Source organism: Drosophila teissieri, chromosome 2R (assembly GCF_016746235.2).
Source record: "Drosophila teissieri strain GT53w chromosome 2R, Prin_Dtei_1.1, whole genome shotgun sequence".
NCBI classification, from domain to species: domain Eukaryota; kingdom Metazoa; phylum Arthropoda; class Insecta; order Diptera; family Drosophilidae; genus Drosophila; species Drosophila teissieri.
Window position 1 is genome coordinate 19,322,380 of NC_053030.1, and position 27,670 is coordinate 19,350,049.

The following is a 27,670-nucleotide window of genomic DNA, read 5'->3' on the forward strand; positions in this document are numbered from 1 at the left end:
TCATTTATTGCTTACTAATCTTAGCAATCACTGCTAGGGCTGTCAAGTCTTAAGATTGACGCCCAAGAGAGCAACATTGGCTAACAGTGGCTAACAGCGAAGCAACAGTTTTCTTTTAACAGCGGATTCAAAGCTCGCAACAGTCGGATTTTTGAGCTGTCTTGGCAGAGTGTGTTTGCGATTTTAGTCGCATCCAAATCAGCGGTGCGTCTGCTTCGCCTCGCGGTTTCTAGTTTGAAATAGTTTGTTGTTGTAATTACCGGCAAAACACTTGAACCGATTATTAATAGCCGCGAAATGACTGCCAATTGTTGACCCCTTGTGTTCGAGCTTTAATTAGAAACGAAAATAGTTCCTAGGTGCACAAACAACCAATTCCGGATTTTAATTATAGTCACAAAGTTACATCGATCATTCGCCGGAATCCTGCACGAAATACTCGAATATGGGTAAAAGCCTCTATCTATTTATGTATATTTACTGTCGGTGACATTTCCACTTTCTTTGGCCGGCCCATTGATTCTTTTCTTTGCTTTGGGCCTGCTTTTGTGGGCCGGGCCTTGAAAGTGAAAGCCAAACAAAAGGAAATTGGCAACAGGCGTGGGTATATTCCATCGATACCCTAACACTTAGCACATGGAGGTGCGGTTTTTATGTGCACACTATTGGTCAATGATAGTGGCCATTGGATAGTTACCTATTTTTAGCTAACTCTTTCGCACTAAAACAGCTTATTCTCATCATCCTTGACATTTTAAATGATCAAATGAATTTTCTATATATGTATATGATTGAGCCATTGAAATAATAACTTAAATACAATGAAACTTAAACCTAAATGACCTGTCTTACATTTATCAACCCTCTGCCCATATTTTTGAATTATAGATTTGAATCTATATATCAAATTTAAGCTACAGAAGATATATGTGATGCACAAATCAATCTGCTATCTATATTTGTTTGATGATAAAGCCCTAACCAAATTCACTGTCAATATGATTAGATATAACACCTTTGTTAAAAGGTCTATGGCCTCGCAGAAAAATATATTTAATTAATAACATTATGTGTGTCATTAATATTAATAATTCAGTGAGTGCAACGGGTATACCAGTGACGTTCTAATCTTATTAGTTCTTGATAACCTTTGTTGGGTCCCAGTAGGTTAAGCTAATATTTATGCAAGGGATTTGTACTAATTATACACATGATTATTAACAATAACTATAAAACAGATAACACTTGCATACTATATGTTACCTTTAGTTATTGAAAACAATTCACATGGAATAATTTCTAGTCCAAATGGTTTAAGAACCAACCCATTAATGTGTGTCAACTTGTTTTTGTGGAGGAGTAGAAACTTCCGCATTTCGTTCCCAATCAAGAGTAATTAAACTCCAGTTCTAGACCAGCAACACTTAATTGAAACTAGGCCCACCCTTACAGTCCAACGCCCTCCTTAAGTCGGCACAGTGGGGCCTGCCTAACGTGACTAAGACATAGTTTACTCAAAGCAATTTTAAAGTACTTAATATATTATGGTATATATTATATATGTATGTACATATGTATATACATCTAGTGAATTTAGCTGATGGGTATTTGTGAAATTTTTACTGTGATCTGTATGTTCTACAGACTCGTTGATTAATTGATTATTAATATACGGTGCTCATCGACCTTATCAGATGTAGAAGTCAAAGCATTGGGGATGGCTTTGGCTCTATGGCTTTGGAGCAAATTGAAAGTCATAATCCATGGGGAATTCGGAATATACTATATTCTAAAAGCCAGACTGTATGACCGAATGACGAGTCGAGTGCTCCGGATTTGGAACAAGCGGCTTCGCCGGCGGCTTATCGGGGATGGGCGGTGTTCCGGGGAGGGGTGGGCTTAATTAGGGGCACATTCAGTGCAGTGGCGGTGCGTGTCTTCCTATAGCTACCCCCCCCAACCCCCTTTCCCCCCGTTAACCCCCGAAGCCCCAACCCTACGACCTTTGGCGCTGGCAAGCGGTCGCTCGCAATTGCCTTGCCCACTAATGGCACATCCGCCATGGGCTTCCGCGGATCCGGACTTGTATTCCGATTCCGATACGGAATCGGATTCAGTTACCCCGCGGCGCCGAACGTAGCCGCAAGAAACCGGCACTTTGTGGCACAAACAACAGCGGATAGTTGGCGAATCCCAAGACGAATCCAGTAAATGCCAACATGCATTTGAGGATCCGTCTCACGTGTCGCAAGTATGAAATTTGGGGTAAGCACTCGTTGTTGTTGGTTGGCCCTGCACCGGTTCTGCTAATATATGTTTCTGGCTCGGATTGGATTGGATCAGATCGGATCGGTTGGTGTGTTGTGTTGTGGTGTGCTATGTGGTGTGTGTTGTGCTGTGGCGTGGTGTTGTGTATGGTGTGCTGTGTTGTGTGCAGTGGTGAGGAGCGTCTGGTGGCCTCCTTTCGAGTGATATGTGCGTAACGGTGCATCGCCCGCTGTGCCGGGCATTTTAATATCTGAAGTTTCGCTGGATGGTTGGATGGCCGGATTGCTGGGGGCTTTTGGGGGCTTGGGGGCCTTAAAAGCCCCACGCGGCGCAGGTGCAACCTTAGTCGAGTTCGGTGTGTCGTCGAATCAGCCGGTGTCGATTCGCAGGAGCACAGTGATTGCCAAGCGCCATGTGTAAGCCCAGTGTTCCCAATTGTGTGACAAACTATAAACAGTGCTAAAAATACATTATTTTACCTATTTAAAAAACAATTTAATATTCTTTAAATGGGAAAATGTAACTAGAACTACAAGTCAACAAAGATTTTTTTGTTTTTCGACTTATAAAGCTTTAGTTGAGACTAAATGAGTTAATTAACAAGAAGTACAAATTAGTACTTTCATTAGTACATTAATTTCAGATAAAAATATTTTTATTATATATTTCACTGTTTTTTTTTTTTTTAGAAATAATAGTAATTGTTAATAAGAACAATAAAATTAAGATTATTGTTGGTTAAATAACTTGTATCTTAACTAAGCTGACTTAACAAAAGGTGAGCGGAAGTAACAAAAGTATATAAAACAGCTTTATAAAAAAAGAGGGAACATTATTATGGGAGGATTATCTTTGATTGCGATTGGTAAGAGAACAAATCAATATAAAAGAAACTAAGCATGATTTTTATGCATGTTTTTGTGCAATTTGCATGCAAATTTCAACAATAATATTGTTTTATAAGTCTTCATGCGGATTATTTCATGTTAAGCTACGTTTCCATTGAGAAATCTAATTTGGTATTAAATAAAAAAAAATAGTGCTAGAATACAAAAATTAAGAATTATACTCAAGACATTAAACATGTTTTATCCCAAAGATTATTGAAAAAAGTTTAAGTTTTTGATATGTGGTCATCATTAATTGAACATCTAAAATAACATAATAATGTTATCATAAAACTGGGATAATTACTGGCTATCTAACGGTAAACAAATCGAGCCATCGATGGCCTATCGATCTCAGGGGAAGCTTTTCCTGGAGCTTTTCTTGCGTTACCCGCGTAGACAGCTTTTGCGATTAGACAGCTGATTAGCGGGGTGAAACATGTGAGATGCGATAAATAAATGGGGGAAGTAGTTTCCCGGCGACCAGCGAACGTGAGAGAACGGGCAAAGTTCTCGGTCTTCTCGCTTGCATGCGTATTATGGGATTGTGGCGGTTTCTGAAATGTTCGTCTCGCTTGCCTTTTTGCCTCTTGGAAAACGTGTTTAACTAGCAAAACAAACAAAACAAAGTGCCCAACAATGCGTCCATTTGCATAAAAAAGCAATCAAAACAAAAGCCGAAACAGAACGAGTGCAGAACATGAATAAAGACAAAAACAAAAACGAATTCTAAGCAGAGAACGATGACACATTATTGCAAATGTATCTGTATTCGTACTAGCTTTACTGGGAGAGAGAGAGAGGGAGAGAGACAGAGAGTGAAAGTTTTTCCTTGAAAGCTCGTGCTCTCCGGTTTCGTGCTTTTGCTTTGAGCCGCTCATTCGCATTGTTTGGCTCTTTGCTTTGTCCATTGTCCTGATCGTGTTGTTGTTATGCAAAGATTCCAATTTCATTTCCGTTTCCCTTTGTTTCAATTCTCTTCGTTCCGATTCGTTTCGCCCGCCGACTTTGAAAATCGGCTGAAACCATTGTTCAAGTGAGTATGAATATCGCAGCGGTGTTTACTGTATGTACCGTTACCAAAAGGTGACATTGGATAATTCTAATAAGTATGGGTAATAAAAGAAGGGGGAAGGGGGGAACGACCATTGAAAGGCAGATAAGATATGCGGATAATTTGGCCATTTATGTGGTTGCCTATGCTAAATGTCATTTTTGACCAGAATTTGTTGAAGCATAAGATTTTCTTTCAATGTTTAAAGGGGGTTCTATTAAAAATATTTGTTCTTTAAATATACTCAGCGTCATAATAAGTGGTAACTTATCATACCATGCTCACAAATGAATTTTCTTATTTATATTTAGCAACTACAAATAAAAAGTAATATAATATAATAATAAAATGCTTATTTGTACAATGATTTCCTTTTGGACTTATCTTTACGCACATGTTTCCATGTACATATGTATTTTCGCTATCTCTGATAAGCAGACAATCGGATATATCTTTCGCAAGTTGAGCTGGCTTATCTTTCCAATAAAGTAATGAAATATATAATATTATCATTGATTATTTAGAAAGGCTTCAACAAGCCAGTTGTGTTTTAGAGTTAAAAAAACAATATGTCTACACAAAATCAATATGATTCACTTGTGCCACTTACCACGCACATATCTCTATGCAATCGATTTGTTTTCCATATCAGGAAATTGAAAAATGTGCTACGCACAATTATCACTCCCATTATCGGTGCGCTGTAATCACTCGAATATGTGTCCAGTAGCGAAGCGCTTTACACCCTGTATGTCTATGTATTCGCAGCTCTCTCCTTCTTCTCCCTGGTCACTGGTCTGTATGTCCTGCACTTCTCCATAGCGCTGATCCTGGTCAACAAGGAGGTGCCCCAAACGCGCGGAATGCTGTATCCCAGGGAATCGGAGACGCGAGAGGTGCGTTCCCTGGACGGGATCTGGAACTTTGTGCGCTCCGATCAGGCGAATCCCACGCAGGGCGTACGCGATGAGTGGTATGCCAAGGAGTTGAGCAAGAGCCGGCCCACAATCCCCATGCCGGTGCCCGCATCCTATAACGACATCACCACGGATAACCTGCGGGATCACGTGGGCACAGTGTGGTACGACCGCAAGTTCTTTGTGCCCCGATCCTGGGCGAAGGATCAGAGGATATGGCTGCGCTTCGGTAGTGTTCACTACGAGGCATATGTGGTGGGTGCTAAAAATATATCCTATTACAATTAGATGGCATGGATAGGAGTCATTTTATACATATTGGTGCCTAAAAGAATGCAATCATTTTAATATGATTTTAGTAGCTCATCCTATAAATTTAATGAGAAATCTTTCATTTCAGTGGATCAACGGCCAGAAGGTGGTGAAGCACGAAATGGGTCACCTGCCCTTCGAGGCGGAGGTCACGGATCTCCTGAGCTATGGAGCTGAGAATCGCATCACCGTGATGTGCGACAACGCTCTCATTCAGACGACAGTGCCGCAGGGCAGGATCACGGAAGTGCCCAACGATGGTGGCATGACCATTGTGCAGAGCTACACCTTCGACTTTTTCAACTATGCGGGGATCCACAGGAGCGTGCATCTTTACACCACGCCCCGTACTTTCATCGAGGAGGTTGAGGTCACCACGAACCTTTCAAAGGATGCCACCGGTAGGTTATTTCGATTGAATTTCTATACTTTTTGATATTAATATTGTAATAATTTCATACAACAACAGTTGGCGAGGTGTTCTACAGCGTAAGCGTCAATGGCAGCGCTGCCAACGAGGCAGACAATGTGCTGCACATTCAGGCCAACTTGTACGATAAGGAAGGCGTCATGGTGGCGAATGCCACGTCGGACGGCAAGCTAGGCGGCAAGTTGCAGGTGAACCAGGTGAAGCCCTGGTGGCCCTACCTCATGCATCCCGAGCCTGGTTATTTGTACCAGCTGGAGATCAAACTGCTGGCGACCAACGACGAGCTCCTAGATGTCTATCGACTCAAAGTGGGAATACGCACATTAAGTTGGAACAGCCAGCAGTTCCTGATCAACGGCAAGCCGGTTTATTTCCGCGGATTTGGACGACACGAAGATGCGGATATCAGGGGTAAAGGTCTGGACAACGCACTGATGGTTCGCGACTTCAATCTGCTCAAGTGGATTGGAGCGAATGCCTACCGCACCTCGCACTATCCCTACTCCGAGGAGTCCATGCAGTTTGCGGATGAGCACGGCATCATGATCATCGACGAATGTCCCAGCGTGGATACGGAGTTGAGTTCTGCACACACCTCAAGGGGATTTCTTATTAATGCTGTTGTCTTCGATTTTCAGAAACTACAGCCAGGAGCTGCTGGGCAAGCACAAATCGTCGCTGGAGCAGCTCATCCATCGGGATCGGAACCATCCAAGTGTGGTCATGTGGTCCATTGCCAACGAACCTCGCACTGGTAGCGTGAGTGCGGACTCGTACTTTGAGTGGGTACTTCTATCTTCTTTCCGATGGTCCCAGTTTAATCCCATACCTTATCCATCAGATTAGTGGCCAACTACACGCGCTCTCTGGATAAAACCCGACCCATCACGGCGGCCATTGCCGTTCCAAACACCCAGGATAAGGCGGTTAGTAAATAGTGCTTGACCTTTAGATCTTGTGTAATATATACTATTTCCATTCCAGGGCCGCTCTCTGGACATCATCAGCTTCAATCGTTACAATGCCTGGTACTCGAATGCCGGACGTCTGGACATGGTGACCCAGAATGTAATCGACGAGGCCGTCGCGTGGAACAAACGTTACAACAAGCCCATCATCATGTCTGAATATGGAGCGGATACCCTGGAGGGCTTGCATATGGTGAGTATTCAACTTAGAGATACATCCTCTCTCTTGGTTTAAAGTAAAGTTAATTAATCCCTTCATGTTGTCCCATCAGCAACCTGCTTATGTGTGGTCGGAGGAGTTCCAGACGGAGGTGTTTTCCCGCCATTTTAAGGCCTTCGATGAGCTGCGCAAAAAGGGCTGGTTTATTGGCGAGTTTGTGTGGAACTTTGCCGACTTTAAGACAGCTCAAAGTGAGTGACCGTTACCACACAATAGTTATTTTATTTGTAAAGTAATAACATGTTTGTTTTATTCAGGCTACACCCGCGTGGGAGGCAATAAAAAGGGTGTGTTCACCCGCGCCCGCCAACCAAAGGCGGCAGCCCATCTGCTCCGCAAAAGATACTTTGCACTGGGCAGAGATTTGGACCAATGCAGCTTCCCGGACGATCTCTTCACCTACATCGCCGACCTGATATCCTAATGGTTGGGAGCACGTGGATGCTGCCTCAAGTATTCGGCCACTGTAAATAAGTTTACCAAGAACCACTTTATCCTTGGTCAACGGCATCTTGGACTTGCATTTTGACCCGATTTCCATTCCGCTGCATTGCCCTGTACATTATAAAATGGTTAGCTCTAGTTGATTGTATTTTTGTATGTATTTGTATGTTTAAGAGAATAAATGAAAGTGCATTATTTATGTTTACTACACCAGACTTGGGATATTCTCATAGCAGAAAAAGTTTGAAAAGCAACAAGTTTGCCGGGCAACTATCGATAACTAACTATGGCAATCTGCTAGCAGAATGTTAATGCTTGAGCTGTTAGCATAATGTTAATGTTAATGATTGTGTTGTTAGCATAATGTTAATGTTAATGATTGTGCTGTTAGCATAATGTTAATGTTAATGATTGTGCTGTTAGCAGAATGTTAATGATTGTATAAAGTTTATAATTGGCTATAAAGGGTTTTTGGTTCTTTTTATTTAACCAATCCCAATCTCCAACAATCCAGATTCAGAAATGAAACTTCGGGGCTTCCTTCTTGCATGAAAGTTGAATTTTTATTTAAATTGCAGCCAATGAATTTTATAGTAATCTCGTTAGTTTAACTTATGCTGTTTGCTTAGCGAAATTCCCGGAAAGTCGGCTCGCATACCAAGCAATAATTCTTTTCAAAATGCGCGCCAATTTGTTTGAACTGAGAATAAAAAATGAAATGGCAACAAATAAACGAAACCGCCTTTGGCAATTTTTAGCTAGAAAATTGTGTGTGTGTCCTTTCGAATTATTGCGAGGTATGGTGCCAGTGGGACTTGGCTTATTTCTATTGGTTTTTCTTTTATTAAAGATAGACAGATCTGCAAACACTTAGTCGCTAGGTAATGATGTCGGCTTAAAGTTTTCGTAAAGTTTTGATTTTGGTTTTCGAATAGTTCGCTTGGTAGTTTTGTGAAGGTAAAACATCATGATACCCGCCTAGTCTAAACTAACATATATGTATGTATGTCATTATGCAGAGTATGCTCTAACGTTTTTTTGGTTTGTTTTAGCTAATTACGTTTTACCCATTTTTCCCGAAAGTAGTTTGCTCATCAAATATTACATGTCATTCGAACTGTTTGCTTATGTGATACGTAATATGCCAGCTTATTCAAAGAAATCCTCGACACATAGTTACCGATCTAACATACATACGTAATAGTACAACAGTTTTAAATGTAATTTACCTAGTTGTGGCTTTAACAATACGTTTAAATTAAATTTAAACTGGCTTCCACCGGTTCGATTATTTATAGATCCTATATCAATATTACAGTTTAGTACGATGCTCAACAAATGTACTTAGGTCTACGATGCAATATGCTTATTAAATGTCTCTAGCTGGGCTATACATAATCGAGTACTCGCTTCAGTTATAACGATTCCAATGCCTTGATTCCCATTTCCCATTTTCCATTTCCCATATCCCATTTCCCAATTACCGATTACCGATTACCGATCCTAACGTCCAAAGTCCCTTTCCTGAAGCAGAGAAGAGAGATAGAGTCTAACGCCTAACAAGGTTATGAGTTATACGATTCACGTTAAGTTGGAAAACACATACAAATTGGTAGTAGATTGCTCGTTATGTCAATTATGCGGTAGTGTTTGGTGGTGGCTTAGTACTAGTTATTTTGATTAGATACTTTTGCATTTTGTATTTCCTTGGTGGCATCTCCCCTCACAATGATCAACTTTCGTTTGCTTCTAAAAACAGTCTCCACTTGGCTCTATAAATTTAGCTATATCTAACACAATATATATTATAGCATAGGTTAACATCAATTCAATCTGCTATTTACACACTTAACAACTACTGGTTATGCGACTGCTCCGCGATCCTGCGTCGTCGTCCTTGATTCTCCATCGTCTTTGGTATACAAGATGCGTTAATCCTCGCCTGGTTATAGCCGAAGAGGTTAGATCAACATCCGCTGGTCCGTTTAGCAGAAGCGTCTGCAAGGAGATGTGGCAATTGCAAGGATTCATTAGTGAAGTGTGAATGGCTGAAAACGACACCGGTGGTGGTGGTGGTGCTGAAAACTTTCTGCATTCACGGAAAAGTTCATCGGAAATGGCGGGGCGCTCAACTAAGCAGGAAATTCTTCAAATTAATGTTACTTAATTTAACTTTCATGTTGCCTTTGGAAATGAAAACGAATGAATGGCAAAGATTTAACTGCTGCCACATGCAGATGGCTCTTCCTTCAGCAAACGCAAATGGTAACTATTCAAAACTTATGCGCCCCCCCACTTCTCTTTGTAGATAAAAAGCCATTTCCCCGATTTAGATTTCGGTTTTGCTTGGTCTTCAAGCGGGAATGTTTTCAACTGAGCACTGTGGCATAATTCTAATGCCATTGACCAACATGACTGGGTGCGGTTGACAGGTCCGATAAAAGATAAAGGTCTGATAAAACTTTGGCTCTAGGTTCGAAAGTTCTACCCTTCGGTTTCCCTTTTTTTTCTTTTTGAGCTAAACAATGGTTACAGTTTTCTGGCGGGGAAATTCCTTGGGAAACTGCTGCACTTTCCACTCAACTCGAGCAATATCAATTTCGGGTCTCTGGCTTCGAGCATTGCAAATTGAAACTTGCCAGCTAGGGACAATAACACAATAACACAATAACTGCAAAAAAATGCAATTGCGTGTGCGTTGAATCGATTCAAAATGTTTCCAATGGCTGTCGGCTAAATTGTCTAACTCAATAAGCATAACTGCGGCACACAAGGACAAGGTACACGGCAAACAATATTCATATATCTCATGTACATAATGTATGTACATAATGTAGAAAACTAGAAAAACAAAAGTCTGCGACCTTAAGCTATATGAATAGAAAACTCTTAATTAGCTGCCTAAAAGTATGCAACAATTCACTGCATACTTCTACGACCTAAAAGTATGCAACGATAAACAGCTGAAGGATATCTTAGTGAACCGGATATTTGCCACTTAAACGAAAGATTTTCTGTTGGTATCTATGGTGCATATTTATTTCTTTCAGTGCACCCCCATCGCTGTACATTGGCTTCCCCAAGGAGTCCTCACCTTCGCCTCTTCGCATGCACTATCTAGAGCTTCCCGCTGCGGTAGTGGACTGGTCGGTGGCCGCCGAAGAGGATGCGCTTGAAGGCCTGTCGGAACTCCGGACTGAAGATGGTGTAGATGACCTGCAAGAGGGATTTATTTAATCAACAGTGCACGGCCATGAACATTTCAATCATAACCAATTCATTTAACAGCAATTTAAGTAACTAATAAGCAAGCTAAACCCTTTAGTTTTCTTTCAGAAAATTTCTAGATATTAAAAATAGTTGAAAAATTATTTCTTCTATATGCATAGTGTTGAAGATTGATTTCTTGTATATGCATAGAGTTGCAGATTGATTTCTTGTATATGCATAGTGTTGAAGATTATTTATGAACAACTCTCAAAAAAGTTCGTTAAAAGTTTATTATTAAAATTGAAAGTTCCTGTCTATTGGTGTAGCGGCTAACTAATATGTTACAAACTCTTTTGCAAAGTAAACAGACAAGCTGTGAAGCTGTGAACGTCTTAAAATTTCTTTATATATTATATATGCAAAGTTTTGACAAGTTCATGCACAACTCCGCCTGCAGTTACTTAGCCATCTATTTATTATTCCATTTACCGGATTGAGGGTGGAGTTGAAGTAGCCCAGCCACAGGAAAAGCGAGGCCACCGAATCGCTGATCTGGCAGGCGGCACAGAGGGGCATGGTCAGGGCCATGACGAAGAAGGGCAGCCAGCAGACGACGAAGGCGCCGGTGATGATGGCCAGCGTCTTGGCCGCCTTCCGTTCCCTTTTGGCCTCCAGGGTCTCCTTCCGCTTGTTCACCTTCTGCATCGGATTGGCGATGCTGGAGAGCTGCTGCTGCTGCTGCTGATGCGCCTGCTGATGTGGCTGCTGCAGCGGCGTCGCCGGTGGGCGGCTACGTGGCTCTGGGGTCGATGGGGATTCGTTGGAGGTGCCGCATAGCGGATGCGACTGGTTGCAGCTCGTCAGCGTGCTGGTTTTGGCCGTCATCGGTCCAGCGGCAGCAGCGGCGATTCCCATTCCCTGCGATGTTGGCGTTTGTGGCGATAGCGCTGATATCGACGTAATTGTGGTGGCATTTGACGTACTGGCACCACCACCACCGCCTGATTTGGCCGATTTCTGCAGCTGCTGCACTTGTTCGAGCTGCTGTTGCAACTGCGGATCCTCCAGCACCTCCACCCCGTTGGCCTTGCACTGCTCCTCCATCTCGTTGGTGTCTGCCGCTGTCGTTGCCGATGTTGCGGTTGTGGGCTGCGGGCCAAGCTGCTGCTCCTGCTCCTCCTGCTCCTCGCGATCCTGCTCCTGCTCCCCGCGTTCTGGTCGCTGGACGCCATCATCCTCATCCCTGCCCGATGCGGCCACCCCGTTGACGGCGGATGTGGACTTGGCAGTGGACTTGCCCTGCTGCTTGGCCAGCGCAACCAGGTGCGACACGGTGGCTATCTGGCTGCCAGATGTGCTGGGTGCCTGCAATATAAAAACAGGATCGTTTAGAATCGTTTGATATAATGTTCATTTAATTTAGAACTCAGTTGCATGGTATGTTTAAGAAAAATAAGATTTTAAAGTACCCTAAATGTTATTTAAGCATTTTTAGAACCAATTATAAACAATTGCAATTGATATTTTTATTTAATTATGGGGGTATTTGTAATTCTTTATACCAGCAAGCCAATTACGTGGGATATAAACTATAGTTCACCAATTCCGGAACCGCGGATGGAAATTTTATGCGCCAAATTAGCATTTTAAATCAGTGCCCGCATTGCATTCATAAATATATTTACTGCTCATCAAATTTCATGGCGCTGGGGCCATAAATTTCGGTAAATGAATAAAATCAGAGTGTAAATATTTACTTTCGTTAAGCTCGTTGCCCATTTTGGTGGTGCCCCCAATTTCGCCCCATTTTCCCTTTCCCTCCCCCCATTTTTTTTTATCGGACCCCGGCCACTCGAAAAAGGGCTGCTAGGCAATTTGCCGGATGTAACGTACATATTTGAGGAGCCGGTCCTGCTAACGGCTTGTCTAGCACTAAAATTCCCATAATCACCTGTAATTTGAGGCAGGCCGTAGGTGTGCGTCGGGCGGAAGTGGCCGCAAGGTGCTAAAATGAACTTTACGTGTGATAAATTGTGTCTACTACGCAGCTGGCACCTTTTGCAGGCGATAGCGGTATCAACTAGCGATGTGAGTGGGCTACCTATTAGAGCGATAGTTTCGATTAAAAATGATTACTTCTTATCGGTTATTAGTATTTACTACACAGCAGTTGCTTTACTGACAATAAAACATGCCTAGAAATTTAGATTTAAGTCAGCTTTAAAGAAACTCTATTACATTTTTACTTTATATGTTTCCCAGAAAATTAAAAAAATGTATTTATCGTTTTAATTATGGTATTCTTATCTATTTGCCATCGCCATTGTTCTTGCAACTAAGCCAAGTTTATTAATGGCCTGGCCAAATGAATTTTATGACTCTGATGCTGCCATAAATTTGGAAACATATTGTGTTGAGTGTGTAATTTGTGTGACTGGGAAGACATTCAAATTCAGAAAATAAAAACTGATGCTCGGCGAACAATGGAGACATGACATAAATCGCTGGACAGCAGCTTACTATAGTTCATATCAAATTCAATGGCCATTGGCCAATTGTGACTGAACACAAAGCAACCACAGTGAATGCTAGAAACATATGTGTGGACATTAGGGTGGACCAACTGTGCACCTCAGAATGAAAATGTGATATTAGAAAATGGACAAAATTAAATACCTTAGAGCTGCTGAAACCTTAGAGCTGCTGAAACTAACTAAAGTAATCCTGAAAGAATCCTGTAGAATTGGATGCTTCTAATTTGGGCTTTTGGGTCCACTCTGCGGAGCGGCATTGTCACGGGCATTGTAATTTGGTGCTTCTTGCTGCAGCATTTTTAATATGTTGCAAGGGGGCACAGCCAGGAAAATGAAAGCCCCAGGAAATCAATGTGAAGCCAAAGACAAATCGTGAACAAAGCATCCAATTGCCAAAGCAAAGAGCGAAGTTTAATTTACTGATACCGAAATGTGGATAACAATGGAAAAGCATCGAGGAAATGGGAAAGCATCGAGGGGATTTGAACATTGAAATACAGAGATTTTCGCAATTTTGCAGTTTTTACAGCTTTGCACCTGCACCGAAGGACATTCATTTCGCCTTAATTATAGACCAGCTTCAATAAATACGAAACTGTTTCGCAATATACAAATGTTGCCTTTTTCCTATTTTTTTTGTGCACACTTTTCTGTAGACTTTTTGTTTTTTTGGTCATATTTAACCCACACACACAACTATAATAAATTTATATATTTGCTTTGGGCCATGCGTGCAAAAGTGTGTTTGTTTATTTATTTGCCCGTCCACTTATTTGCCGAAGAGGAGGCGGCACGCAGGGGAGAGAGGTGTGTGAAAGCCATTCCCAAGTAAATATTTAATCTCAGGTCCAGAATTGGGTGAGTGGAAGTGGTGGGGCAATTGGGGCGATGGGGGCGATTGGGGAGCTGTGTTGGCCAAGCGAATGGAAACGAAAGCTGTTAGCCATAAGCCATCAACATATTTTGCTCAATTACTCAAGCGTATTGAGTGCCTTGTTAGGCGGCCCAGAATCAGAATGCGAATCGCAATCGAAATCCACGGGTCAAGGAGTCAAAGGCCCCAAAGTCAACCCCCATAATTCTCTCTTTCTTCCACTGTCTTTTGGCTCCTGTTGCTATTTTGTTTTCATACCCTTTCTTACGCCTTAGCATTTTTGGCTAGAAGTTTGTTCAGCAGTTTTGCCTAAACTACATTTTGTTAGTTGGAAAATAATTCGCATTTTGCTCAAAGGAATTTTAGAGCAGCTTTAATAAGTTGGCAGCAAATAAAGTGAAAGCTGTCTAAAAGTATGCAGCAATATATTACAAGGTATTAAGATTATGTGATTATGAAGCAACACTTTGATTTCAGGTTTCTCCTCATATCCTTGGACCCACTTTTCGGTTAGAGTATTCGCCAAATCGATCTTTGCAATTGTTTATTTCATCTGATTTTCATTTGAATCCGGCTTTCTCTCTCTCTCTCTCTCTCGCCTTTTGCATGCCGGGGGGTAGGAGGCGTATCCTTGTCACAGCTTATATTTGACTTTGCTATTACTTAACCGGCACGAACCTGGCGATTCCGGCTACGCCCTCTGCCCTCTGCCCTCCGCCCTCTGACCTCTGACCCCTGGCCTTTGGCCAAGTCGCCTTGACTTCGCCACCTCGTTTCGTTTCGACCAGTGCAAAGGTATTGGCCCGGCTTGTGGCAATGCAAACAAAACGTTCAAGCAATTTATTTTGGCTCTGCTCTTTTATGGCTTGCTTTCGCCCCTTCGCTTTAATGCGTGTTATTATTGAATGTGTGTTTGTGGGTGTGTGTGTGTGTGTGTGTGGCGCCCCGCTGGATTATTTTTTAGCCATAAAATCGCTGGCCGAAAATTGAAGTACATAAAATGCGGCTAAATACAAATTTGGGTTTGAGCCATCTACCAGCTACCCCCTCGATTTGCTTGGGATTCCCAAATAAAAGCCTTGCCTGCATTTTATCGCTGACATTTTGTTCGAGTGGCGGATAATTTGCCTGGATTTTTGCGGCTTATTCTTGGGAGACTGTTTCTTATCCCTCAACTAAAGCATACCGCTTAACATACAATTATAAAAATTTCATTATAGATATATAATTGGAAGTGACTAAAGATAAAAAGTATAAAGTTTAAAGTAAAACAACTGAGAAGTAACACGTCTATTCCATTCATTCATCAAGGAATTTGTCGGTGGCGGACAAGGAAAAGGTTAATCGCACCATGGCATCCGCTTGGATCATTATCGGGAAATGTTTTCCCCAGGAATTCTCAAGTGCATATTGCTGCGACGCCAGCTGGGCTAATGAGACATTAGCCGAGTGAAGAAAAAAGGCTGGGAATGGGATGGCCCACTGAAAAGGTAGCCAGCCAAGAGGAAAAATCATTTCAATCCCCCAAAGGTAAAAGAAAAGCGACAGCAGGCCAAAGGGCACATTCTAGTTGGAGTCGCATAATAAAGCGAGAAATGAGCTGAACTCTGCTGGGTTTATTTTTGGTCAGCCCAGAGTATCTGCCGGAGTATCTGTATCTCAATCTGTATACGCATCTGTGTATCTGTGTGCCTTTCATTAAAGTGTGCGTGTGCATTTCGGGCACAGGAAGCAAAGCCCCAGATCGTTGGGCACATGTCAGGCGTTATGAAATTGGCTTTAAACCCAAAAATGCGCTTTGTTTCTTTGCTGCACTTGGAGAAAATGTGGTATAAAAAAAGGATTTTTTAGATTTAGGTAGATTTTTCTAGACAGCTTTTGATTTATTGTGCATTAAACTAGCACCTTTTAAAGCTTTTATATTCTAGCTTCTTGCTTCTATATTCCAGTTATAATTATAGCAACAATTTAATTGTATTTTAAGGTAACTTTCCTATATTAGTTTTAAGTGTTTGTATTGCTCACATACCTCGACGCCTGCCCGACTTTTGTTGTCCACATTCGAGCTGCTAAACTCGGTGTCCTCGACGGTGTTGACCGTGTTCGTTGAGTTGCCATCGACCAGGCCCAGAGCCCTGCCCCCGGAGGCGGGTCCTGAGACGCCCCCGGCGCTTCCGGCTTTGGATTTGGCCGTGGAGAATCTGCCGAGGCGTAGACGCAGTCGATTAAGTTTCGTATCTGTTGCCGCACCTCCGTCCGGCTGAAAGAGATAGAGATAGATAGATGGCTGGTGAGAGAGATGGAGAGAGAGGTGGCCAGTAGAGTGCTCTAGTTGGTTTTGCATTGATTTTTTGCCCTTTGACCCCGTGTGTGCATGACTTCAAATTAAATTCATACTTCTCCGCACAGCATTAAAATGAATAACAAAAGAGCGGTAGCAAAATTTACATTTTCGGCTTTTTCTGCCTTACGCTTCAATAAACCGCAATTTGTACGCATATCCAAAAAAGTTTTAGGCCGCACCAAAAGATCCCATCTGATCCGCACTTTTTTTCCACTTTTTTTTTCTGTTTCGTCTTCCTGTTACCATATGCATATGTAAGTGGGTTGCGTCCCGTAAATAAATTGTGTGTATTTGTTACAGCCACCCCAGAACATCTCCCAAATGGCCCACTTCGCCTGACCGCCCGGCATCTCAAAATAAATTTCACGTTTGACTGCACCCAGCGCTTGACCTCTTTGATTTTTTCCCAGCCGCATATCCTTTTTTTCTTTTTTTTTTGAGATTTGGTAGTGTATTCAGTGTATTGTAGGTGCAATGAACTCCGACTTGTAGACGATTTTTTCTGATGAAAATTCAATAAAGTTCTATTTTAAGTTCAATGCTAATGGGGCTGGCTGGACAGTGAAGTGCTTAAAAAGAAATTCTAAGGAAAATATTATATTCTTTAAATAATAAATGATTTTTTGAGATTTATTTACATAATAAAGTATGGAAAATTTGTCATTTGTTCATTAAACCACTATATACAAAGACAAAGAATAGGCATCTAATTTAGAAAAAAACTGAAAAGTTAAGCAATTTCCTTACACAAAGTGTAGCCAAACGTCGGCTTTCTTATTTTCTAAATATAATATATCCCCTTTGTGTGCGTATTTTTCGTCGCCTTCAATCCCACCAAATTAAAGTAATTGAGTAGTCCAACCCTTTGCCATCGGCCTCGTCATCTTTGTCGCCTTAGCCTCCGATTGTTGACCCTTTTGGCAAGTCGATATTGCTTTAAATAAATAAAATTATGCTGATTCTGCCTTCGTGTGCGGGAATTTCAGAGTTTGGGCTAAAGGCAATGGGCAATGGGCAATAGGCAAAGGGTTCCGACTCGATGGCGCTGCAAAAGTGGTGTGAATATTTGCGCAAATAGTATTAAATGGGTTTACAGCCATGACCCATGTGTGTGACCTTCATTTTGTGGGCCAGAAACTATGGCCGAATTGCGTAAGGAAATCTTAGTCAAGTGCCTTGTGGGTTTGCCAAAGTGGAAGGGAAAGTTCTACGGTCAGATAGCTTATTAAATATTGAAGAGTTTAAGCTTAATTAGGCACGAAACAGAAAGGGCGGTAAAATGAGATGGCCCAGTGGGAGTTTGCTGTCTGTTCGAAATTAATAAATAACGGTGTTCAGGTTAAAGCTAGTATTAAATTTCAATTGCTGACTGGCGGAAAAGTTTCATTGAAATTTCACCTAAATAAATTTGAAGTGCAAGAGCAAAGCCATTAATTTCATGGCAAAAAAGAAAACAAGACTCCTTTGGGGAAAACTAAAGTATCTACGCACTTGTCTGTTACTTAAATACCAAAATAGCAAAGAAAACATGGCCAACATACACAGACAACACACACACACATGCACGTGATAAGAGCGATAAGAGCTCTCTTTTCAGCAGTTTGGCAATAACGATAAGGATGCGGATACAAAACCTCGGCTCAATGTGAATTTTATGCAGATGTGCTGTCAGCCAACTGTTTTTCTGTGTATTTAAGCGTTTGCATAAACGATACACTCAGTCTGTTGTCCTGACTCCTTGGTCCTTAGCCATTTCTGGCACTTTAGCTAATTTATGTAAATTGTTTTCTTATTTAATTGTTTTTCTTGCCGGGACACATGTTCGGCCTGCAAAAGAAATGCGTACGCACTACGTACGAGTATGTGCGTGTATTCAATAATGTGTTTCCATGCGATTTATGTTGGTCCTGAGTGTGACAAGAATGCTCTGGTATTAACTACACTGGGCAACAAAATTTATGGCTCCTGCGGGCCAAGGGTCCCGCTGCGAAGGCATCTAGGCAAAAATTAAAATAAATCCGCAATAAATAACAGCAAAATCAAATGCAAGCTCAGCCTCAACTGACGCACAATAGAAACTGCAGTTTTTTTCTAAAAATAATTAAAATTTTTGTTAACATTTCTCGCTGAATGGAATGGATTGAATCGGTTGTTTTTTTAGAGTTTAATAATTAATAATTAATAATTACTTATTATTGTTTTAATTAATTGTTTTAATAGCAGCGGTAATTGCATGTTAAATAATACATTTAATTTATAACCTGTTATTAAATTTATTGATTGATTAACAAAAGTTTCTCATTAAGCAGTTCTTGCATAATTTATTCGTTATATAATTTTTCCAGTTGTTTTGCTGTTCACTTTTGCTGTTGATTTTGCCAAGTATTTTCAGTAGTATTTGAACGCAGACACAAACACGTCTTCGTGTGTCACAGATGGCGAGTTGGCCAAATATGCTTTTCACTCATGCGATGCCAGGAACTTGACTGTTTTGTCACATGTTTGGCTATGAAAATAGTGTCAATATCTGCAGCAATCAATTCGAGATGTTCTTGCAAATGTGATTGTAGTGATGGCATATGGCCCCGTGGGCATTTGGCTCAGTCCGCCTTGCTGGATTATAAATAGCATTTGCTGGCTGCTCGTTTGAACATAATGCCAATAGCTAAATTAAGGATAATACCTGTTTGGCTTAATTGCTGTTTGGCCATCAGTTAATTGCAAAATCAATGTGTGTGTGTGCCGGTGTGTGCACACACGACCGGCATGAAAATTACATTTTAATTAAAAATACAAACATCGAGTTTGGAGCGAAAAATTAGTTTTGTCCAATGATAGTTACATATGTGAATTCGATTAGGCAGCTTTGTGCCATCGAATTATTTAACAATTTGCCAATAAACATACCGAATGCAAAGGCAATTAGCTTGAAATTTATACAGGCCAAAAAACCCTTTTTTAGCCACAAAAGTGGTGGACGAAATGTACACAGCGCTTTGGTACCCTTGTCAATGCGAAGGAAAGCAATTTTCGATTGGAAAGCATTTAGTTATTAAAGAACGGCCAAATAAAACCAATAAACAACGAGTCGCAGGACTAATGCCCTTTCCCGGTGCCTCCAAACATCCGTGAGTGGCGGGAAATCTTTTCAATTCGATCGCATGGTCAACAGAACGGGTGTAAGGGATATATCAGATGTGTGTGTGCCGGGTAAATATATTCTAAAATCAACAAGCAGGTCTGTGGGAACCGAACCCGAACCCAACTAGTGAGTGGCACTAAATGGATGTGGATGTGGGTGTGTGTGTGTGCTGTGTGTGCTGTGGGTGTGCGGGTAAGTGTGTTGACATGTAACTAAAGCACGCATGTGAGGCCAGCTAGATTGGGCCGGACATCATCGGTGGACATGGACATGGGAGCAGGCATAGCTGGCATGGCAGGACATCGGGGCAGGACATTGGACAGGACAGGACAGGACAGAGCAGGACATGTGTACGGATGGCAAATAGTGGACAACTTGCCTTGTTTGCGCATTGAATTTGTGATTCCAATGACTTTTCGCTCCAGTCAGTGTGATATGCACACACGTGGCTTCGCACAGCTGCGGTCAAAATAATAGCAAGTTACGTAGTATTACCATTGTAATCAAGGTGTATTTTAAAATCATCTGTTCCAAAACAGCATTCCAATTTGTGAGTTAAATTCTCATAGTTGTGAGTATATGAATGCTTGTTTCCATTGACTGTGTGCGATACTAGCTACTATTTCGGTGACCGCAGCTGTACGTAAAAGCGCATGTGTTTGTAAGTGGTTGCAAACATTTTTACGTCAAATGGTCATTTTCAATTTAGCAAGCACTAAGCTTAAGCTAAGTAGCAGCTTGCCAGCAGGTCAAGATTGAAGAAAAAAAACAAAAATAAAATGTCCTGGCGAAAAAGTCAGTTAGAGGACAACAGAGTGATGACCAAACTCTAGATACACTATCGTGCGTTAAAAGTTACGCAAAGTCAAGCGGAAGATTCTTTGCAACGAAAATTAGTTTTTAATTTCGTTGATCAACAACTCGGAACTTGTTGAAAAATTCTTTCTTCTCGGGGCGAAAACAAAATTACAATTTGGCCAGGCTGGACTCGAGCACATCCTGTGCGTATTAGTTTGACCAGCTGCCGCATTAGGGTAGAAAGTTCTAGCCAAAGCACTCACACACACACACTAACACACACACACACGCCAGTCTGGACAAGATGCCACTTATCGCTCAACTTTCGGCCAAGAAGGCTTTAATGTCCACGTGGCGTATGCTTAACTTAAGCTCTGCCTGCCCCCGCCTTCTCAGCTTTTCCTCTCCACTGAGCATAGAAAAATCCTTTGCAATGCATATTTTATTCATTCGGGATGATACCGACTAATTACAGCCCCCACATCCTTTGGGTTTCGCCGCAGTATGCTATGCATATTTAAATTGGACAGCGTAATTTCATAAGGTCATGCCCCAAGACATGTGCACAGAAATTTCGGAATGCTGCCTGCGGTTTGGCCTTCGACTGACCCCATTGGGTTGGTCGAAATTGTGGCCTAAATGGGCGCGGTTTGCCTCCAATCGAGAGCATAATTGCAATGGCCATGCTGTGGCATTGATGTTATATAGGGCGTCCATTATATAACTCTTGAATAGTTCACTTTACGATGGAGTTTAAGCTTTGATTTAGGTAAAACAGTTTACTTTCTTTTAATGCTGCATTTCCCTTAAACTTTAAACTTAACTTAGGATAAGCAGTAATCGATTAGGGCCAAGGCGCATTATGTATGCCATTAAGGCCGGTCAATTAGGGCAGTCAATCGATGACGCTTATTGCATATGAAGTCTGCACTTTACCTGATTATTATTGACCGCCGCATCGACGGGTCGCGGTCGACGGCGATGGATGCGTTTGCGGGCCGTTTGATAGATTTTCCAGTACAACGCCAGGATGACCAGCAGTGGCACGTAGAATGTGCAACAGGTGGCAAATACCTGGAAAAAGGCAACGGCCATGTGATTAAAATTAGACCGTTCGCATGGTCGAGGTCCTTGCTGTGTGCGCACCTGATAGGAAACATCCTGCGAGACCATGCACTTTTGCTGCTCGATGCGCTGCAGATAGTCGGGATCCTTCCAGCCGAACTGTGGCGCCAAGGAGACAATCACCGCCGCCGTCCAAACGCAGAAGATCATCATGAAGACGCGATTGCTGGTCCGCGAGTGGATGTAATCTATATTGGTCACCGCCCAGTAACTGCAAAAAGTGAAACAAAATTCCATGAGTAGAGTACAATATCAAATATAAATCATAGAGTAGCAGCCCATTTCCCATTTATATACAATTGCGGCCACTTTAACATGGTCGCTTAGCTACTCCATTATCCGAGACCGCAGAAATTTAAATAAAATGCTGCATAAATCTAGGCGCTGCCTACAGATACACACACACACACATACACACATTCCACTTACTCCACTCATCATACGCCAGGGCCACATTATGGGCTGGGGCCGACCAAAGTAAAGAAGGTAAAGAAACGGTGTTCGATATTCCATGTTTTTTTTTTGTAATACAATTTTATTTATTATTTTTTTTATATTATTATTATTCTTTTTATAAAATTATACATTTATAGAAGCAAATATTACAAATTTGAACAAAGCAAATAATATAATATATAGAAAGAAAAGTATATTTTGCGTTGTTTAAATTTCTGTAAAAAGAATGCAAAAAAAGAGGCTATCTTCAGATTTTGGGCATAATATATTTCGTTTTTCAGGAATTATGCTACCACAGGCACTCGAGTGTCTACCAGACACCCGGGTGTTTGGCGAGACACCCGGGTGTTTCCGAGAAATAAATGAGTGTTTTTGCCACTCATTCCTTTTTGGGCACTTGCCTTTTTCTGCATGTTTGCCTTCCCTATCCTTCGTTATGAGTGGCGAGTGTGATCGGTACCCGCTACCTAGAGTGCCGCATTGATTCGGGTGCGCGCACACCAGGGTGCCTGCAGACACCCGAATATTTTGAGCGGGTGTTTGCAAGTACCCGCCGTGATTCCAGTTTTCCGTCTAACAGTTTTCCGCAGCGCTTTGTAACAACCTTTTTTGTTGGTTTTTTCTATTTGCCGACCGGGCCAAAACATGTTTTATGTATGTCTGCGTCAAAGTGTTGGTGTGTGTGTGTGTGTGTGTGCGTGTCTGTGTGGGAGGCATTTTAAAAATTTCCATTTTTCGTAGCTTTGGCAAAGTGAGGTTAGTCTACTCATTGATGCTGTGGATAAAAACGAGAACTTTTTAAGCCGAATGGTTGGCAGCATCTTAGGGGACTACACACTTAATGAGGCCAGAAATTCAGCTCACATTCTCTTATGTTTGGCTTTGCTTTTGGCCCAGTTAGTTCCGACTTCATTGGCTTAAATTGAGTTAGTAATGGCTATCTTCGTTCATGCTCGCTTGCTGGCCCCGAAGTGAGGGCATTCCCCATTCGTTCGAGTCCAGCTACACATGTTTGTCTGTAAGCTATTTTCCCATTTGGTTTTGGCCCGAACAACATTCCTAAACGAGTTTTTAAAACGTTACGTGGTCGGCAACACACTCGAACAAATAGAAAACGCCACCGTAAGTTCCACTATTCCGGTAGCGTTGTGTATAATGCGCCACTGCCACTGCCACTGATGATGCTGCCATTAAAGTGCTAATAGCCGTGGGGAAAGCGTGGATATAATGGTATTTAAACAGGAATCGTTATGGGAACTATTGGTGTTAGTTCCACGCACTTTAGTTATATTAATATTAACTTTTAAGCTTGTCAATCAGTTAAATCCCACAGCCTTTAAGTAAACAGCGTGTCCTTTAAAGTTACTAGTGGAATCCCATAGAGATTCCACAAAAAACGGTGTTCCAGACTTTGAGCCCGAGGCTAAAAATATGCTTCATCTCATCTGCGTTGCGGCTTGCAGGAATTAACGCCAGGAAACCGCATATTTCAGAATTTCTCAAATGCTAACAAGTAATGGCTGGAGCTTCCTTCATTTTCAGATACCGCGGCTCGACCGCAGAGCTTAAGACGGCAGCCAAAAACAATCTCAGCCTCCCGATGATGCCCCGGCCAATACATGTTTATGTATTAATTAAATGCAATTTGCATAAATAAATATTATATTGCCATGCCGAGATGGCTGAGAAAGTCTCTTTGCTAGTGTGTGTGTGTGTTTGTCTGTTTCTGTGTGTGTATGTGTGAGTGTGTACTCGTGTAAGTGGAAATCAACAGCCAAATGAGTTGACTAAGCACTCGAAATGAGCCATAGATGGGATCTATGTGCGTATGTATGTGGCCAGGGTAAACCGATGTGAAGTGCCCTTTTGGCCATAGAGCATAATTTAATTTGTCTACAATTGAGCACTTAAATGACAGCTTTATAAATATTTGTAAATGCCGCTGCGTGAAAGCAATTAAGTGTCACTTAATTGTGGGAATTCTGCAAACTAAATCTCCATTAAAGTGTATTTTTCATTAAGTTTTAATAACATACGATCACCATTTGCACCGCTCACTCCTTCTCGCCCATCACGCATACGCCATGTGTGCTGTGTGCAAATAATAAATAATAATGAATGATGATGGCTGCTGTTGGTCGATGACTTATGTCTGCCCTGAATCTGACTGTCTCCGTATTACGATATATACGATTTATATATTCCGGCATGTCCTCTGGCTAGGACAACTTTGGCGGCCAACAGCCGGTCTACATCAGTGTGCCCCTCCCAAATTCATTAGCATAATATAATCGACTTCAAGTTGGCAATTTTGATTGACTGCTTAAAATTAATGGAATTTTGCGATTTCGATGTCAGTGCGGCGCGTGAATATATATATGTATTTCGATGTATTTGTAGCCTCTTTTTTATTTTCCTACAAAAAATGAAGGAGGCTTTTTGAAAAGATTGTGCTGTGCCGTGCATAGGCAATGAAAAATCTATGCAAATTAATAGCGAAACCTAATAAAGTGTCTGTCATGCTTTCGTGAAAGTATTGCCGTTCCGCAATTTGTGTAACTCATACGAGGAGTGGATAATAATTTGTTATAGCATGAAATATGCCCGTCGGCTATGTCTGCCGATAAGATTCAATTAAATTGAAGTCAATCAATTTTGGGCGAGTGTATCTGGCGACGTTCGTCACCAAAGTTAAGTTGAGTGATGAATTATAACGATTTATTTGTGAGCCAGCTAAACAATTTAAATGCGATTTTTTCCATTATATCCTGTCTATGCCCAAGTGTGTGTGAATGATTTCTTTTCATTTTTGGGCTAGAGTGTGTGATAAATGTGCGGCACTCGAGTGTAACACTTTTTTAATGCATTTCAAAATTGCGCGCCTAGCACACAAGAAAGTCATTACTCTTGTAGCTGCCTAAGGCGAGAAAATTGAAAAGAAAATAATGGTTGGTTGGAGGATGTCTAAGCAAAGGATGTACGTTTTTTTTTTCTAATATTTTCCAAATCATTTTGGCTTCATAAGCACAATCATTAATTTTGTTAATATGTTGTGAGCATATTTAGCAAAGGTTGGCCTAATAAACTTAAGAAAGCCGTAAAGAAATGCTTAAAGAAAGCCATTAAAAATTCACAATGCAGTGAGTGGAAATTTATTTGCACACAGGCCACAAACTCATTAATACAAATCCATTTAGAACAAAAGGCGGAGAATGCGACTGGCTTCACAAGCCGTCCATAATTAATTGAAATTGAAATTTTATATATTGTCAAGTGGTGACAGTCAATATTTATCTTCGCATCGGATCGCTTCATGGCGCTTTTTGCAATTCCCATTTCAATGCATATTTGATGCCTGTCGCCTGCTGTTTACGTTTTATGCTTTATGACTTTATTTTTCCAACACATAGGTAGGTGGGAAATTTTTTCCCCTTTTTCCCCTTTATATTGCTGATATCTCCACTCGGCTAAACGATTGCATTACATTCGAAATCAGCTCAGCGTAGAGTATGGAATAATACAACAAAAAAAAAGGCAAAACAAAAGCATAAACAAAAAGTGGATTTTATTCACCTGCGGCTGCACTTTTTTTGTGCTGCGCACAAGAGGAAAATGGGAAAATAGCTGGGTTGATGGGTTCACATGTGCCGGTAATAGTTTTGTTTTGTTCTAAGCCCTGCGGCATCTGTGGCATGATTAAATTTTTGTAAAACTACTTGTTCCCTCTTGCACTTAACAATGGCTGCGGTAAAACAATAGACGGCCATCCCATTTTCACCTCCGAATATTTGTTCTTCACCTGGCAGCTGCATTGCAATTAAAGCATATAACTCCTAAACTCTACCGCAAATATCTCCTTACCAATTAATGTTTCTAAAATAAAAAAATTGATTAAAAACACAACATTTATTATGTTAAACAACTAAATTTATTTACCATTTTATTTACACATGAAAAAATATGTAATTGATAATTGTTATCACTAGCATCATGTGGAAACTTTGATTAAAAAAAAGGAGTGAAAAAAGCGAAGTAAATGTCATTAAATCATGTTTTTTCTGTTCAGTTAGAGACGACATTAATAACTTTTTACTAACAAACCAATTTAAATTCAATGAACCGGAAACTGAATGATTTAATGGTAAAATATGTTATTAAATAAAGCTTTGTGAACTGTTGACTATTTTTACTTGTCACATTTCTGCCACTTATATTCTCCACTCTGTGCTGCTGCTTTGTTTTTTCCATAAGGATTACAGCCACTGGGCCTCGTTTTGATGGAAATTTTCCCGGGTTCCCCGTTTTCAATGCCTCCGTTGTGCTGACAAGCGGCTGGCCCACAGCGAAATTCAATTTAAAACGTGCTTACGTGGCCAAGTTCCCAGTTCCAAGTTCCAAGGAAAATGGCCAGCCGGCTCACCGCATTCCGCTGCTCAAGAGCTCTTTTTTTCGGTCAACAGAGTTTAATATTGCAGGGCAAAAGGGCTTGGATGCCGCGCATCCCCTCCCCCTCCCCATCCGCCTGAAATTCTTATTGAAATATATAACTTTATACTGTTTTATATCTCTTTTCGTTTCCGGCTTTTCCACGACTCGGTTAATTTCCCCGTTTTTGTGCGCATATAGAGCAACGGCAAGTTTGGTTTATTCTTTTAATAAACGCAACAGGAATTATCCATAAAACATTGTGCTGGGCCACGCTAAAAGTTTTCTAGTTGCCGCACAGCTGCTGCAGGATGCGTCTTTTCTTGATTACAGGACCCTTTCTTCGACTCCGAGTATGTGTACAATTGTGGGCGAAAATTTGGAACTATATTTCTGCATAATATATACAAAACAATGTATATACTCAGCTCTGAATCTGATCTATTCTGATATATATAGCATTACTTAATTTGTATATAAAAAATAGATACATATCTTATCACCTTTCTATTTGGACAAGCTAATGTCATAAAAACTGAAATCCCTTATTTTTAAGTTTAGTTTTTTTTTAAAGGGAAGCCCTATTTTTCTGCCCTCAGCTGTGCCATCAGCGTGTGTGTGTGTGTGAGAGTTGCGTGCGTAACCTATGCGTGCCCCAAAGGGAGGCCAGCAATTGTAATTTACGACTGGCACACACACACCCACACACACACAAACACACACGCGCTGACAAAAGGCGATGGGCACACGAGAAACTTATGTAAATTACAAGAAGAAAACAAAGGACAGGCAAAGTCTGCTGGCTGCTCCCCAAATACGAATCCTTGGGCTCCATGCGCCTGTGGGGTGCATCCAAGTGTGCTGATTACTGTCTGGCTGCCCTGCTGCGCTTCCTGCGAGTCCTTATGCGTGCCTGAATATCCTTGCGTTCGGTTCGTTTTTAATTCGGTGTGTACTCTGCTGTGTATGTCTGCCGGGAGTATTTGCATTCGCATTCGCATTGCATTGAGTGCATACATCCGACTAAGAGCTCAATATGAAAATACCCGTGGAACCACTGCAGCTCCCATTTCAGAAAGGACTTCCTGTTGAAACCAGCGTATTTCAACTGAAATTCTAGAAATGACCCGAGGATCTACAGGTCTGAATAACTTTTAATTACAATGTTATAAAGAGATATAATTATAAGAAACTTATATTGCTATTATAAACATATATATGTACATGAATTAGAAATGATCAACTCAAAGTCTAAATTTATA

General features: G+C 41.2%; 2 protein-coding genes across 4 annotated transcripts in view; one reads left to right on the top strand and one right to left on the bottom strand.

Annotated features, from left to right (window-relative positions):
- Positions 1 to 194: 194 nt before the first annotated feature.
- On the top strand, positions 195 to 7,685 carry LOC122613096 (beta-glucuronidase). Of its 3 annotated transcripts, none has more exons than XM_043787096.1 (9): positions 195 to 449; positions 4,978 to 5,381; positions 5,527 to 5,839; positions 5,908 to 6,445; positions 6,507 to 6,650; positions 6,710 to 6,794; positions 6,853 to 7,029; positions 7,109 to 7,247; positions 7,314 to 7,685. In XM_043787096.1, exons 1-9 carry the CDS (start codon positions 446 to 448, stop codon positions 7,478 to 7,480), a joined length of 1,971 nt encoding a protein of 656 aa, XP_043643031.1. In that variant the 5' UTR covers positions 195 to 445; the 3' UTR covers positions 7,481 to 7,685. The 3 variants fall into 3 exon arrangements, with proteins under 3 accessions (XP_043643031.1, XP_043643032.1, XP_043643033.1); XM_043787097.1 differs by lacking the exon at positions 195 to 449 and adding an exon at positions 3,636 to 3,719 and having other exon boundaries at positions 5,032 to 5,381; XM_043787098.1 differs by lacking the exon at positions 195 to 449 and adding an exon at positions 3,992 to 4,191.
- A 402-nt stretch (positions 7,686 to 8,087) lies between these two features.
- LOC122612253 (5-hydroxytryptamine receptor 2A) overlaps positions 8,088 to 27,670 on the bottom strand; it is a 33,025-nt gene continuing 13,442 nt past the window's right edge. The window contains exons 5-10 of the mRNA XM_043785737.1: positions 21,549 to 21,738; positions 21,339 to 21,476; positions 16,148 to 16,378; positions 11,200 to 12,075; positions 10,595 to 10,716; positions 8,088 to 9,498 (exon numbers count right to left, since the gene is read on the bottom strand). Coding sequence (XP_043641672.1) covers positions 10,618 to 10,716; positions 11,200 to 12,075; positions 16,148 to 16,378; positions 21,339 to 21,476; positions 21,549 to 21,738 — 1,534 coding nt within the window. The 3' untranslated portion in view covers positions 8,088 to 9,498; positions 10,595 to 10,617. The remainder of the gene's footprint in view (positions 9,499 to 10,594; positions 10,717 to 11,199; positions 12,076 to 16,147; positions 16,379 to 21,338; positions 21,477 to 21,548; positions 21,739 to 27,670) is intronic.